Source organism: Peromyscus californicus, unplaced genomic scaffold (genome assembly GCF_007827085.1).
Source record: "Peromyscus californicus insignis strain IS unplaced genomic scaffold, ASM782708v3 Scaffold_12__1_contigs__length_115047231, whole genome shotgun sequence".
Taxonomy (NCBI): Eukaryota; Metazoa; Chordata; class Mammalia; order Rodentia; family Cricetidae; genus Peromyscus; species Peromyscus californicus.
Window position 1 is genome coordinate 55,142,865 of NW_026294413.1, and position 16,585 is coordinate 55,159,449.

Here is a 16,585-nt window from a genome sequence, read left to right on the forward strand (position 1 = left end):
CTAGTCATACTGGCACTGTTCTTTCTCTGAGAGAAGAAAAATATTTAGAGGAAGAGTTTTGGGGATAAAGATCATGATTTAGTTCATGTATTATCTATGACACATCAAAATGCAAGAAACAAATAAAAGTCATGGGAGTATTTTTGAGTTACATGAATTTGGCAAGCGATAACATAGTCCTAGTTTTTAAAATAGTTTGGGAGATGTGTAAGTGAGCTTTTGTAGACAGAAGACACAGTAAGTGAAATAAGTGAACCCTGGAGCCTCTCTAATATTCAAGAATCTGGGTTGTGAAGAGAAATGTGTGGAAAGGTTAAGAGAAAGGAACTAGTGTGGGAGAAAACCCTAAGCTATTGGTCAAGAAAAGAAATTATGTCCAAAATCTTGGAAATAGAAATGGTCAACACATCAATCATAAATGCTAAGAAAGGTCATTGCATTTAAGATCTGAAGGTCACTGATGACTTCGGTGAGGAAGTTGTATAGAACAGTGAGGACAAAGACTCTAAGAGAAAATTCGAGAACCTGGGACAGTGGTAGTTGAAAAGTCTGAGCATTTTGAAAACTGGTAAGGTTTGTGAAAGGGATATATGTTCCAGAGAAGGACTAAAATGTGTTTAAAGATGAAGGGAACCATATGAAGTGACAACAGGTGACGAATGAGATCACTAGAATCAGAGGTGACACTGCGTTTCATGTGCTCTGAGCCTTCCATGTACCCTTGTACCTTAGGCATCAGAATGTGTTAGTATTCATACGTTTTGTTATATTTATTCTGAGACATTTCCTCTGTGTATTAATAGAAACATCTGTACATATTTGTCTCATTTGTGAAATGGAAAAATTTTTTAAATCTTTAATTTTTCACAATTGTATTCTATTTTTCTTTTTCAAGTGACACTTCCTACTCAAAGTAGGTCTTAGTCAAAGAAACACAGAGTCAAAGTATGGAAACATAACATCTTGATGCTGAAAACTTCTTCAAGGTTAAACATTATTATAACAGCCCCTATTTATAAATCAGACATTGAAGTTCAGAGAAATAAACAACTTGCCAAGGGTAGGCGAATCACTTACTGGAGAACACACAGCTCCCAGTTCTGAATGTGATGTTCTTTTCAGTGCACTGAAAACATAATTAATGGGCTGAAATTGGCTCCTGTGTCTGCAAAGAAAATTACAAGCAGACCTTCATTAGTGAGGTTTGGGCTAGTTTGTTTACTTTCAAGTCAGATAAAGAGTTCTTTTTAAACCATTATTAGATTACAAATGCTTTCTCCAACTGTGAAGGTTATCTCTGTTCTGGCATTGGTTTTCTTTTTGATGTAGACCTTTATCTTTACAGAATCCTGTTGCCCCAGTCTCCTTTGTGCTTGTTGGTACTTACCCATGAAGAGCTCTTCTCAACCCAATCCTCTGGATTCTTTCCCTTTGTTTTCTTCTAGAACTTCACGATTTCAGGTCACACATTTAAGCCTTGATCCACTTAAGGCTGATTTTTCTAAACCATGAGAGTTTGCAGCCTACTTTCATTCTTCTGTACATATATGTCCCATTTCTTTGACAATATTTACTGAAATAAGTGTCTTTTGCCCAGTCTGTGTTCCTGTGATCTTAGCTGTACATGCCTATATTTGTTTGTAGATGCCCTGCTTCATTTCATCTGTCTGGATATTTGCTTTTATGCTAATACCATATTGTTATGAGTAGACTAGATTAAATTGTAGAGTATATTTAAATCAAGTAGTATTAGTTCTCTTGCTGTCTTCTTTTCTTTAGGCTTACTTTTGTTTTCTAATATTTTATAGTTCTATATGAACTTTAGAACTACTTTTCTATTTACTGTGAGAAGTATCATTGACATTTTGATAAAATTTTATTGCAACTAAAACTGTTGCGAGTACTATGGCTGGCCCTGTCTAAACTAAATGGGTCACAAGTCAAAACATAAGGACCTGAATCTGGGAAAGTGACAAGTGGAGATGATGTGGGCTTTATAGTGTTGGTGAGGCGATAAAGAGAGAATGGAGTTGGAAGGAAGTAGCCAGAATATTTTATATACATGTATGGAACTGTTAAAGAACAAAATTAATCAATAAAGACACCACATACTTTACTAATTACCCAGTAGAGATAGAAAGATAAATATAGCCAGAGGTCTTTCAATAGTGTGTCAGAGTATAGAAAGGCAGTAAGAGAACCTGGAACTCAGAGAGAGAAGAGGAGAACAAAACATGATGTTGAAAGTTTAAGTGCTGAAAATTGATACCTAGTACAGGGCTCTGAGGATGTATTTATTTACTTCACTGTTTCACTTCCCAATGATTAAATACTAAAATAATTATAGCTTACCTTAAAATTTTCTATTTTAATTTTTAAGTCATGTGTGTATGTCTGGAGGAAGGTCTATGCATGTGGGTGCAGTGCTTGTGGAGGCCAGAAGAGGGCATCTGATTCCCTGGAGCTGGAGTTATAGGCAGCTCTGAGCCATCCAACTTGGGTGCTGGGAACCAAACCTCTATGAAAGCAACATGCACTTTTAACTGCTGAACCAACTATCCTGGTCCCAACAGTTTACTTTTAATAAATGCTTACTCTGGAACTGATATTATTCTAAGTTTCAAAAAGGTGTTCATTTAATAAATATGTTTTGATGACATACTGCTCAAAACACTGAAGATCAACCTATAAGCTAAACAGATAAAATCTTTTTCTTTAGAAAATTTCATTTTAAGAAGAGTAGTCATGTAATTAGAAAACAAACTAGATTAGCAAAATGCATCATTTGAAATGATGATTAATTCAGGACCACAAACGTCAGTTTTGCATAAGACATTTAGAGAAGATCTCACAAATAGGATATTTATATAGAGAACTGAAAAGAGAGAGGAAGCAAGTCATGTGACTATCTGAAGAGAACATTCCAGGCAGAGGAGCAACCAGGCAATACCCTTGAAGTAGAATGTACGTGGCATGCTCCAGGAACACTCAGAAACACATAGCAGTTGACTCAGAGAAATGAACAGTAAAATGTGAAAACAAAGGGTATCAAGCAGAGATTACAGAGAGCCTGGAGGTTATCAGAGACTTTGACTCCGAGATGAAAAGTCACTGAAAAGGTGTGGTTAGAAGAGCCATGCAATGTGACGTGTATTGATAAAAATCATTCCCTATGTGTACATCATGTGTGGCAAAGGACCAAGGGAAAAATAGGAAGATAAATTCAGAGGTTAATTCAATAACTAGGGTAGAGGTGATGATGTCTTGAAAGATCACAGGAGAAGGACATGTGAGAGAGATGATCGTCTGTCTTTTCAGGACAAATTGTGCTTACTGGTGGATGGGATACATGCTGTCAGAGAAGACTGAAAGAAAAGTCCTGAGAGAGTGAAAAGATGCAGCTGTAGGAGAGTCTCTGAGGAGACTACGGAGGCTCCAGGTTGGAAGGGCGATAGTAGATGTCCAGCTTCATACTAACATTTGAGATGTCAGACATGAAAGTGAAGACAATTTCTCCTAAGGGTCTCAAATGCAGATGTCAGTTTAGACAGATAAATGAGAGGGAGGAAAACTACCACAGGACATTGAGGTAAGTCTAGGAGGGGGTTGAGCTGAAGAGAGGACGGCAAAGGAACTGAGAGTGACTAGGCTATCAATCAGACAGAGTAAAATTTTCTAGGGGTCTGTGAGTTTGTTAAATCAAAGGAAGCTAAATATCTGGGGAATATTAGAGAGATGGTGTGAACTGGAGGAGGAGACAGGATGGATCCCAGATGGAAACAAAGAGGGTGTATTGATATTATAAGACAATACACACATGGAAAAAGGCTTCTTGGTGACCCCTCGTACATCACTCTGTCAGTATTTTCTTCTGTGTTAGGAAACAGTGCTAGATTACAATGCTACTTACTTCTCCTTTCCAATATGTCTTTTATTTTTAATTAATATATGATTTGTAACCTATACATTTTTAACAGTTTGGTTTCTTTGGGTTTTGTTGTTGCTGTTTGGTATTCTCAGATGGTTTTTATATATGGTCCTCTCCTTCACCTACTTCAACCAAAGTGTATATAAATAGACTTCAATGATTTCTGTTCCTAAAACATTCTTGACTCTTTTCACCTCAGAAGTTTTTAAGACATCTATAATCACATTAGACACCAAGTAGAACCTGTGCCAAGGCCACTTCCACCCCCAGAAACTCAAATGTTGTCTTTAATTAGTACACTATGTCCACCGCTGAGTTTTAGCCTCAAGCCCTGCATGAGTTGTGTAGCTGGGTCTAGGAGTATTTCCTGTGCTGGATCAAAACTGCCCATCTACCTTCTAGGCTGGGCATCTTTGCAGTGGAAGCCAGAACAAGGAGCAGGCTGCAGCTTTTCTCAGATAACCGTTCAGTATGTTGCCCATAGGTATATTGTGGATGACTCTACTTATTTCTCAGATTGAAGGTATGTGTTATTCTTTTCCATAAGGTTTATTTATTTCACCTGATCCATGGTCTCTTTAGCCACACTATTTAAACTGTAAGTTATAAAAACTCTAACTGCATTGGTGACTTGTCTGAGGATACCGTGTAGAGCTTAGAGTGGGCTACAGCTGATAATGAGATTTAATGGGTCTGTGAAAACCCAGATCACTCTTAAACACTGACAATCATGAGAGAGGGAAATGAGTATTTACAAAATACCTGTAGAAGAATAGACACTATCTTAGCCCTTAGCTACCTTGTATGTTGGAAGGTTTAAAATCCTATACTATTGTCACTTTTAGCGATAAAGAATATGAAAATGGTGTTAGCAGATCAGAGAGATTAGATAGAATACTAGTGTCACACAGTTCATAAACTGGTGGATCCTTGATTCAAATCTGAGTACATTCCAAAAAATCCACTATCTTTATTTAAAGCTATACATGGTCCAGGATAAACTCACAGCTGACTGCCAAAGTGATAGGACATGATAAAAGATAATGTTTAGCATGTTTAGCATGCGCATTAAGGGCTCCCTAAGATTATCTAAGCAGTGGAAGCTTTGAACTTTACCTATGGGAGTTAGGACTTCAAATGCAAATTTCACTGAAGAGAAAAAAAAACACAGGAGTTATTTAATATTGAACTAGGTCATGCAGGCACAGGCTTTGGCAGGAGGCAGCATCTGGGAAGGAATGTGCAGAATAAAATCACGAAGGTGAAAATAGCCAAAGGACACTGTATCTTTGTCCTCATACTCCTTCTACTGTTGTTTATGTCTTCCTCATCTGTAAATACCCATCTCAACTTCCTCCCATCACCAACCAAGGATGGTGTGAGTGCATGGCTGGTAGTTGGAGACACATGAACTAGACGTGCATAAATCCATGTGTCACTCACTGGAGGGTGGGTTGTGATAAGACTGGATTTCCCTTTCATGTTTTCTTCTAGAAAAAGTGATTGTTGGAGTAGAGGGTCAACAACTGGTCCGTCCTAAAAAGCTTCCCCTGATACGGAAACGGGATCTTGAACACACCCATGACTCCGACATGCCGGTATGTGTTCTGACTTAGTAAATAGGACTTAATGGCTTTCACAGCTGTGCAGTAGTGACTTTCCACCAATCTATGCAGATCTGTCTTTGAGACCTGAGATTTGAGGACCTTGAAGAGCAGGGTGGACTACACTCTAATGTAGACAATCTAACTTCAGTCTCACTGCACTTTTATACATGAACGTAACAAAGAAAGTGATGATGCAAGGAAGGTTGTTTGAGTTCAGAAAAAAAAAAACATGTAAATAAATGCCAGTAAGCACATACTAAATATCGACAGAGTAGCCTTTTCCCAGGACAGACCAATTTAAACACAGTTGTCTGGCACATTCTATAGTTTATATTTGGGAAAGCATGGAAGCAAGGCAGAAGGCCATATCTAGACTCAGGGTACACTGACCAGATTGGGTTCTATAGCTGTGATCTCACATCCAACAAGAATAAACATGTCTTATAAATTAAATGTAAGTGCTTAACACAGAAGGCACAAAATCACCTCCAAGAACAGTTCCGGGAACAAAATGTACCTGAGGTAAAAGGTCCTCTGCATTTTCCCCTGGAGCCCCTCCCACAGTTCCCCAAGGCATTGTTCACCATGTGTCATTTTTTTGTCCATGTTCTGACAGTGCAGAAAGCCATCTCTGCTTCCATGCGGGAGTAAGTATGAAGCAAATGTGGGTTTCAGTTTTGTAGAGGACCTCCACTTGGTTTACACCATGTGCTTGGGGGTAACTGACCCTCAGTGGATTAGCAAACAAAAGAAGAAGACTGCTCAAGCTTTAGGGGAGCTTTTTTCTAATTTTCAGTTCCAGCGAGGCATTCTCCTGAGTGTTTGCAGACTTGTGTAATGCACCCTAAATTCTCTGAGCTGGTGACCTTGGAGTGCAATCTCCAGCCTTCAGTTTGCTTTTGCAGATTTTCAGTGTGCAGGCTTACTTGCTTTACATGTTCTGCAGCCCAATAGGACAGCTTTCATGGAAACAAAACCTGCCTGGCCTTATAAAGGTGTTCATTTGAGTGCTAAAATTTCAAAATACCTAAAGTATTATTTTCAAAAGAAGATTTACTATATAAGATAGATAATATACACGAGATGGAGCAAGCATTATAATTTATTCACTATGCAGGATTATAAAGATCTTAGATGTGTGTTGTTAGGGAGTTATAATTAGATACTTGCATTTTTCAGACTAGGTTTTAACTTGGGTTCACAGAAGATACTGACAGGTCTTCTGCCCTGACAACATCAAGAGTGCAAACCTCTCCTGGTACCATGACTTTATTTCCTTTCCCACGGTGGCAACTAGTTTTTCATACCCTCACTTCTTAGAGTTCTCAGCCATTAGAAAGCTATAGTTCAGCTTTCCACATGATCTCATAGCTTGACACTAGAAGAGGAAGCTCTCTGCTCTCTTACTTCTGGAGGTAATGCTGTGCTATTGTTCTCAACTCTTTCCTCATCTTCTCAAACCTTTAGGTAGTTAAAAGGTTGATACCGAGCCAAGTGGGGAACCTGCTTCCTACCATCCACTAGGCAGGAGCTGTTGTCTTATGACAGTCAAGCTTTATATCAGAAACTCTACCATGACTGTATAAAATTAGCCTGGGTCAGGGAAGAAATACACGGGGCGAGCCTGGAACTGAAAAGTATCTCTCACTGAAACAAAAGACCTGCCCCCCCAACTCCAAATCTGTATTGGTAAGGGCATATCAAAAAAGGGCAGGAGCCAACTTATGGCTCCCTCAAGAGAAAATATGGGACAATATGAATAATAAGATAAATGATGGGCTTTTGCTGCAATATAAAAAATTTCAGTAGGATCTATGAGGCTTTACTGATAATAATAAATTAGAGAACGAATAAACACACATGAGAAGATAGATCAGTATTCTGTATAGAAGAACCAATTATTTCTATCCATCATCTCCTCTTCAGGAAGTGTAGTGTAGGTCCTCACCCCTTAACCATGGTTTCACCTATGATTTCATTCCAAAGAGTGAAGTAGAGGGCAGAAGAAAGAGTCACTTTATAGAGAGAAAATTATGGATAAGTAAGATGTCTGCTAGGTGACCAAAGTCAGCATCACTCATAAGAAGTCACATTGACAATATAGACTCGTTTTTTTTCCCGTGTCAGTGCTTATTTATTTATTTATTTATTTATTTATACATTTAGAAATAGTTTAAAGTGAGTCCACCATCTTCCAGTTTCCACTGTTCCTGCCGCAGTCTGAGGTTCTCCTCAGTGTGTCTGCCGTGAGTGCAGCCTCCGTCGGCGACTTCACACTTCCATCTTGTTTCTGCTTCTCAGCACTTAGAGTTCCTCACATTGAAGTTCCTTTAGTTTTATAAACCTGTAACTGTAGGCTTGGTGGTAGATTGGGGGAGGGGGGACAGGAGGAGGGAGGACAGGGGAATCTGTGACTGATATGTAAAATTAAATTAATTATAAAATTAAAAAAAGAGCTGCTCTCAAAATTAATTAATCAAGCAATTAATTAGTTAATTTAAAAAACACATTTATGAGAAGACGATATGGACTCTTGAGGTGACACTGTGGTTCTGTCTTTAGTGGTTTTCATTGGAAAACCATAAACTTCAGCCAAGCATTAAGAAGAGCATTAAAATACCCAAGAGTCATCCCATAAGATATCTGATGAGTGCAAGGCAAAAATGTCAAAGCCATCAAAAAAAGCAATGAAATTTTTGGGCTTGAGAAGACCAAGGGGCTATGACAAACAAACTTAACGTGGCTTTGGAGTTAGGACCGTGCAAAAATAAGAAGATAGCCAGTAAAACTGAGAGCGTAAAAATAATTACAGACTTTAGTGATAATACAATCTTGGTTCATGAGTTGTGAAAATTATAACTATGTAACATGTTAATAGTAGGAAGCTTGGATGAGAACTCAACACTACCTTCTCAAATAGTTTTAAAATCTACTCTGGTGATCATATTAAGTGCTGTGCCTGAAGTAACAGTTTTCTCAAACAGATGAAGAATTAACTTTAAAAATGGGTAACACATATGAGCAACAACTATGGGCCAGCACTAGAAAGAATTCTCACAAAGTATAAAAAAACAAACACAATGAATCAAAAGTTCAGCAAACTCCTAATAACTACACTGTAAGTAAGCAACTGTGCTAATAGTCATCAAAGAAAAGGGAAAGTTAGAATTTCATCGTTCATTACTGACAGCATCTAGAACTAATAAGCCTATCTGTTAGGACCAGATACTCCTGTCAACATATTCATCCAGAGCTGCAATGGATTGTGCTGGCAGATTTTCTAAATCTATGTTCCTTTTCTTCAGAGCAACTTGCCAATAAATATCAAAAGCCTTACTTATTTTATCCATGTTGTAGAAAATGCAACTCTAGCTACAATGAACATCCCAAACTAAATTTCTGATAATCGATACAAAGTAAGTAAATTAAGTTCTTTTCATATTGATGTATAACAGCTATAAAACGTCTTCTATATGAGACTATTTACAATAGGAAGTAGTAATAATGATTTGTGAAGAAGAAAGGAAGAATATGGAGTATATATACCAAACTATTTTTAAAACACAAAAGGGAAGGTCTTTCATAAGAACAAGCTAATATATGTTATATAAGTGAATATAAAGTGATAAGTACATTCTTCAATGAGAGGTGAATATACATTATCCATTTTATTTCCTTACTAGAAAAGTCTTTTAAACTAAAATATAATTGATAAAATCATCTTTATAGCCGGGCGGTGGTGGCGCACGCCTTTAATCCCAGCACTCGGGAGGCAGAGGCAGGCGGATCTCTGTGAGTTTCGAGGCCAGCCTGGGCTACCAAGTGAGTCCCAGGAAAGGCGCAATTATAAAGATGATTTTTTTTTTTTTTTTGGTTTTTCGAGACAGGGTTTCTCTGTGTAGCTTTGCGCCTCTCCTGGAACTCACTTGGTAGCCCAGGCTGGCCTCGAACTCACAGAGATCCGCCTGGCTCTGCCTCCCGAGTGCTGGGATTAAAGGCGTGCGCCACCACCGCCCGGCTGTGTCTCTCTTTAAATTCATCTTTGTCAATGTTTCTTCCCTGAAGTTACTGTGAGGATCTCTAGATGGGTAAGGGTCCCTGAGCCACACTCTATATACCCTCTTACCGTAAGCAGATGTGGAAGTCACAGGGAAGATCTTGTTTTCCAGGTGGCATATGAAGAAGAACTGTTGTATGAAATAAAATTGGGCAGAAAAACTTTAATCCTTCATCTTCTGAAATCAAGGTAAGATGCTTTGTTTTGTTTCAACAGAGTCTCTTATAGCCCGTGGTATTCTCAAATTCACTATGTGGTTGAGGATGACCTTGAACTCCTTATCCTCCTGCCTCTACCTCTCTAGTGCTAGGATCATAGGTGTCCACTGCCATTATTGAATTTATAAATCAATTTGGAAAGATCTGGTTGGCATGTCAATAGGTTTCTTATTATAACTCCATTTATTTAATATCCAAAGATATGCCATTGAGTTACTTTATCAGATGAGGAAAGGTCACTGAAAAATGTTTGGGGATTTCTTTGTCTTAGTACAAGTGGATCAGCGAATCAAAGATCTGAAGACAAATTGAAGGAGTCACATTTATAGACAATAGGGCCGTATCTGATGCAGCTATTCTTTGAAATAGTCATAGTGTAATTTACGCTTGTTGGTTTTAAATGTTGAACCATCCTCACATGACTAGGTTAAAACTATAAATTATTTTTCAGAAGTTTTTAAAATACTGCTTTGGTAAAATTGCCACAATTTTTCCTGAATTTTCTGGAGCACATATAATAGTATGAGATTCAGTTTTTGAAAGATTTCTTATCAGCATGTTTAAATATATGTATATATTTAAATAATATTATATTATATATATATGTATATGTATATGTGTGTATATGTATGTATATGCAAGAAAGGACTTCTTGAGATTCAAAGGCGTCTTTGAGGCCTCACAACCATCTGACCATTTTTGTATGTAATATTTTTATTTTTATTTTTTTTATTTTTTGGTTTTATGAGACAGGGTTTCTCTGTGTAGTTTTGGTGCCTATTCTGGATCTCACTCTGTAGACCAACCTGGCCTCTAACTCACAGAGATCCACCTGCCTCTGCCTCCTGAGTGCTGGGATTAAAGGTATGCCCCACTGCCACCCAGCTGGTATGTAATGTTTTTAAAATGAATAAATCTCTTTACTTCTTCTCTCTCTTTCAGGGAATTCCTCGCCTCAAATTATAGTGAGACATACTACAATGTAAAGGGAGATATGTTCACCAGGCACCCACCGATCTTGGTATCTTGTAAAACCTTCCTCCTCTCTGAAACTGTTATTTCCTGGTAAAAAAAAAAAAAACAATGCCAGATTTCCAGATTATTTCAAAGCTTCTCTAAAGGAGCTAGCCCTGAGTTGACTGTTCTTACTAAATGATGATATAATGGAAAACAGGACCCATTGAGCACTACAGGGAGCTGATCAGTTCCTAACAAGCAGAGCAAAGATTGTATCATATCTTTCTTTGCTAAAGTTTCTCTATATTCACTATGGTGGTAAGTGGAAGAAGGCTGAAGCAGGAGCCAAAATAAACATAGCATATCCTGACTGAGTTGTAATTAAGTAAAAGGGGTAAAATCTAAACACATGAAACAACTTTCAAGTCTGTTCTTATATGGTCTGTGACATCCATCCAGCCCTTCTGATACACGAGCATTAAAGTCTCCTCTTCATTCTCCAGAGGAAGCTTTGCATAACTCATTACTATTATTCTAGGGGTAGAGAATCTTTTTCTTCATTACCTTTCAGAACTTTCTATCTATAGTCCTTAAACAAGAGAATGACTTCCTCCACCCAAAAGTATCCTTTAAAAACTCTTATTCCCTCTATATAAATCAACTGTAAACTTCTTTAAGAGCTACATCAGCACTCAGCCTTAAAACACAGGACAAAAGGAACATAGAATACCAAGTGTGAGGTATTTGGAGGGCCACAGGAAGTGTCACCTATGGGCTGGTGCGCAGACGGAGATGAGAAGGGTCATCGCCTGATGGAATTATCATGAGCAATGCACTAAGCAGGAGTAATAAAGATTCCAGCTGGATTGAAGCAGTGAAACAAGAGGGACGGACATTGGGTGGGGTAGCTGGCAAGCAAGCTCTAACTTTAGAAACATCAAAAGCTTGGCTTGATTTAGTAGGCAGCTAAGGAAATGACAGAACTTTGTCGAGGATTTGAGGATGGACAGAGGAGTCATATTTATAGGAAAAGGGTCAGATTTGAAACTACTCTCATTGCCTAATAGACAAACTTATGAGGAAATAATTTATATATGGCTTTACCCAAAGCAGTCATTCAATTAGGATAGAAGGTCCCTAAAGCAGGTTCAAATGTGTTAAATGAATGCCATGAGTAAATTCAATGCAAATGTCACTTATGAAATACTGATTTATTTCTCAACAGAAATTAATCAACTACCAATATTTTTAGCCTCAGCATTTACACCTGCCTTAATCAACTCTTCTGTTTTAGGATCACTGTTTTTACCAAGGGTCCATCATACATGAATTTGATTCTGCTGCTAGTATCAGCACTTGTAATGGTCTGAGGTAAGGCAGAGTAGCTTCCTAATTCATTTTTTATTGATGTTCATGACAACCACTTGACTGATTTCTTTTCCCCAATCTAGTAAATATAAAAGTTAGTGGGAAGGGGGCGCTGTGTGCTCTCAGTAGTGAATGTGAACTCTAGCCTGTGGTTTATGCTCCTGTTCAACTACAAGATGCCTAACACACAACCCCCAACAAGGTAAGTCTTCAGCATAGATTGGAAGGATTCAGAGCTGGTAGATTCCAGGACACTATTCAGCAGTACTAGAGGTCAGGATACTCAATGTACACAATTGCTTAAGAACACAGATCTTGCAAGTATTGGACGGATTCCACAGTGCAGGTCTTCTGACTCCGAAGTCTGTGGGTTCCTCCAACACTAGAATGTGCCAGTCATTTTTCTTTATACCAGCCCAAGCCCATTCTGGTTTGGAAAGTAAAAAGTCAGAAATAAAGCTTATTCTTTTTCTGTAAGTTCTTAGACTTAAAGGTAAAAATGAAAGATGTGAGACAGAAGGAAAAACAAGTTCTGCCTTCATTTGTCCTGACTTTCTTTGAGTGGCTCCTGGAATTCTCATGGATGAGAATCTCTTTTATGACAAAACAACCTAACAAAGTGTCTGTACCTTTAGACACCTACTCTACAGTTAGCGCATGATATATTTATCACATGTATGCAAAAACTTGGAGGCGACCACGAGTGAAAGCTGCTTTTCTGCCTATGCTCCAAGCAGAAATCACGCCAATCAGCTTCTGAGGACAAAGGTTGACTCTTTCTTAGAAATGGTTGCTAATTCAGTCAAAGGCCACATGCCATGTCACTTGTTTGCTACCTAAATCAGCCAGCTCAGAAGGTTTGATCCCAGTAATTTCCCTTTCTGAGAAGGCTAATGTTACTAAAATAGAGTGGGATAGCTACAGATTTGAATAATGTTGTGTTGCTATTTCCACAGGGGCTTCTTCAGAGTGAATGACCAACGGTATCTCATCGAACCAGTAAAATACTCAGATGAGGGAGAACATTTGGTGTTCAAATACAATGTTAAGGCGCCCTATGCTACCAATTATTCCTGCTCAGGGCTCAATTTTACCAAGAAGTTTGCTCCAATAGATGCTAAGTATATAAAAGAGCACAAAGTGGAAGTAAGTATTCTAAATCCTCTTTATTAAACAAAAACAAAAACCACTCTGATCTCCCAAGAAAGAGTCTGTGCACACAATAGTGAAATGCAGGTCCTATTCTGAATTGGAAACTCATGGTCCAAAGGCTGAACATCAAACTTCTTTATGTCTATGTAGAAAGTATTTATTCTTTTCAGCAAATCCCAGTTTGTTCCATCAGTTTCCGTAAAGGGAAAGCTTCCCACCCTCCATATGGAATGCCAGTGTTAAGGCTGTAAGCAACTGGAAAAGGATTGTTTGCAGTATCCTATCTTACTCTTCCTTACCGCTTAGGGAGAAGTTGGTGATGACAAACTCACCTCTTACATCCGACTCAGTGTTATGATAAAAGACAACCAAGGATGCTAACAGGTTCAGATTCGGGTGGGCTGGCTGCAACATGCTCAGTGTTTTTAGACTTCCTCACAGTCAGATGCTATCTTCCCGACTCTCCCCTAGACGTTAGCTGGTAGGCCACAGGTTTGTTCTACGTCTCATGTTCATGATCTAGGCAGTGGGTGTCTAAAACATTATATACCTCACAGATATTTCTTGGTTGAGTATCTCAATGGATAAATAATACATAGATCAGCAAAGAATGACTTTGTCAAATTTTTGAAGAGTAGCCCTGGGCACTGTTCAGAAAATGCACTTGCTCCACAGGGCTAGAAGCTCAGAATTTCCTAGTATTTGTGTTTCCTATGAAGGAAAGGCCAATAATTATTAGCAGTGCTTATAAATGTCCCTGGGATTGAGAATACCACACAGTAAAAAAGGGTGGGGGGCATTGTGGAGAAGTTGGAGAAATATGGGCATTCTTAGCGGTTATTTCTCAGTTATACAAACATGTATGTATGCATATACATACAGTTGTGTGTATAGATGTAAATACACAACTGTATGGACTAGTAGCACATGACCTTAGTTACAAGCTGTTTTGTTTATAGATGAAAAAAAGAAACCCAAAATATAAAAATACTTCATTTGTAATAATTTATAACTCTTATTTATGCTGGAAAACTAAACAAAAAAGGCAAAATAGTCAAATATGGAATGTTACACAAGGATTTTTAAAATCTAATGTGTAGGTCCAGATGTTTTAATGAGGAAAGTTCATAGATGTGTTAGATACACCCATTTGTTTCACCTTCAAATATGATAGTATTAAGATTCCTTATCATGAAAAGTTGTTTTTTTCTATTAAATTGGTAATAGGTTTCACTGAACTTTCTGTCCATTTTCAGGGCTTCCACAAAGAAAACTTTATTGAACTGTTCATTGTTGTTGATGAATATGTGGTGAGTTCTCAGATGGACATTAGACACCTTATTCCTCTGTAAAACTATACCTCGGGTTCTCACTTAGAGAGAAGGAAATTCCACTAAGTTTCATTCTGGATTCACATGTCCGCTTTCAGCTCCCCAAAACATATGTATTATAAGAAATTCTTAAGTATCTTCACTATCTTACAGATTAATCTAAAATAGAACACTCCATTCTTACTGTGACTAGTAGGAATTTTGAACAATTTATGCTTGAAAACAGGTCAATAATCTAGACTTGAACTCAACAGAAGACACTGAAAACTTTCAAACACTAAAAATTACGAAGAAAATCTTCATCAGAATGGGAAGTAAAATTCAAAGGTTGTATATCTGTATTTAGAGCATATAGGAAGACAGAATTAAGGACTTAAACATTCTAATGAAGGAAGAGATCATTTCTCCCAGGTGCACCTCTAGCCATGAAGTCAACCCTATTACCAAAGATCTTCCCAAGGACCTCAGAAGATAGAAAGAACTTCCTGTCTGCCTGTAGCCATGGCAGGGAAAATGGCAACCACTGGAAGACAGACTCCAGGTCTGTGCTATGTACAGATGCTCCACATCAGGCATGCCAGCATCTAGTGTTCAACTGATGATATACTAAGCAAAATTTTCAACATATAAACTGTTTGGAGATCTGGTAAACAACTAGAGCATGAGTAGAAGTTTCCCAATAAAGCCATTTCAATGGTCCTAGATAAAATAGACCTCATGAGGCAGCCAACCAATGTAACAGGAGGTAGGTTAGTTGTCCAAGAACTGTCAACAAGCCAATGATCCTTCAATTATGCTGTATACTAGGGGAATAGATAAAGTCATTGAAAATATGAAAAATGAATAGAGCAAAGTGAATGGAACAGTAAAAGAGAGGCTACATAAAATGATGGGCTTTTTTTCTAGACAAAGCTACCTTAGCATATGTAAAAGGAAAAAGTGCATATCTCCAAGTGAATTAAACAGAGATTAGACACACATGAAGAGAAACTACATGAGGCGGAGGACATAGCAAGGAAATCACTTACAGAGCACAGGGAAGTAACGAGCACCAACTGTGAAAGAGGAATGAACTTGAAAAGCTCATGCAGGTAACCGGATGGCAGATGGTATCTGAGAGGCAGTCCTTAAGAGTTTTCCAAAAATAAAAGTTAAATCAGATAGCCATATATGAAAAAATCCAACAGTGAAGGCAAGTGGGGGAGGGAACATATTTTTCAGATCAGCTGAAGCAAAGAGCTACATTAACTCTACAATTCATATAGCATGTGTTATAAGCAATAGGAGATTGTGTATATTTCAAGAATAATACATTTAAAAAATCACTGAAAATATTATTATCCTCAAATTTGGCACAAAATATCTGGCAGTGACAAAGGATTGGGGGAAAGAAAACATACACTGACCTAGCAACTTCAAGGAGAAAGAAGAACACACTTGTCTGAGTGCCAGGTAACACCAAACACTGGATAAAGGGTTGGAAGTAAAGGTACAAGGCTCCCTTCTACTCCCCTCTACTGTCCTTGGGTTGCAAACCTTAACCCTGTGATCTCCCAGATAGCCTCAGACACTTTCTCTACAGTGTATTCCAGGCAATCCCTCCCAAATGACTACTAGAAGTCATGTTCATCCTCTAGAATTTAAGGATAGTGTGGGAGAAAAGGAAACAGTGGTAAATGGTAGTAGAAACCAAGATATAGAGACATCTTGAAAGAGAAACTATAAATATGTACAAGTAAAATATGTACAAGATGCCCAGAAGGTGAAGAACAACTGCTCAATATAGTCAAGAGGAAGACACGACAGAGAAGAATTTCAGAGACTTCCAGCAGGATTCAGGAAAGTCATACTTGGCTCTGATTTTTAGCATGAAAGGAAACTGACTGAGTGTGTTCATATGGAAAATCCTCCTGTACTGTTCAATGTATTTCATTAATGACTAGTAAAGAAATGCAATTATAAGAACA

General features: G+C 38.0%; 1 protein-coding gene across 1 annotated transcript in view; it reads left to right on the forward strand.

Moving 5' to 3' along the window:
• Positions 1 to 4,399: 4,399 nt before the first annotated feature.
• The window catches only part of Adam7 (ADAM metallopeptidase domain 7), a 35,577-nt gene continuing 23,391 nt past the window's right edge, over positions 4,400 to 16,585 (forward strand). Inside the window, exons 1-7 of the mRNA XM_052734241.1 lie at positions 4,400 to 4,451; positions 5,423 to 5,526; positions 9,705 to 9,781; positions 10,753 to 10,831; positions 12,062 to 12,138; positions 13,092 to 13,281; positions 14,544 to 14,597. Of these exons, the coding sequence (XP_052590201.1) occupies positions 4,400 to 4,451; positions 5,423 to 5,526; positions 9,705 to 9,781; positions 10,753 to 10,831; positions 12,062 to 12,138; positions 13,092 to 13,281; positions 14,544 to 14,597 (633 nt within the window). The remainder of the gene's footprint in view (positions 4,452 to 5,422; positions 5,527 to 9,704; positions 9,782 to 10,752; positions 10,832 to 12,061; positions 12,139 to 13,091; positions 13,282 to 14,543; positions 14,598 to 16,585) is intronic.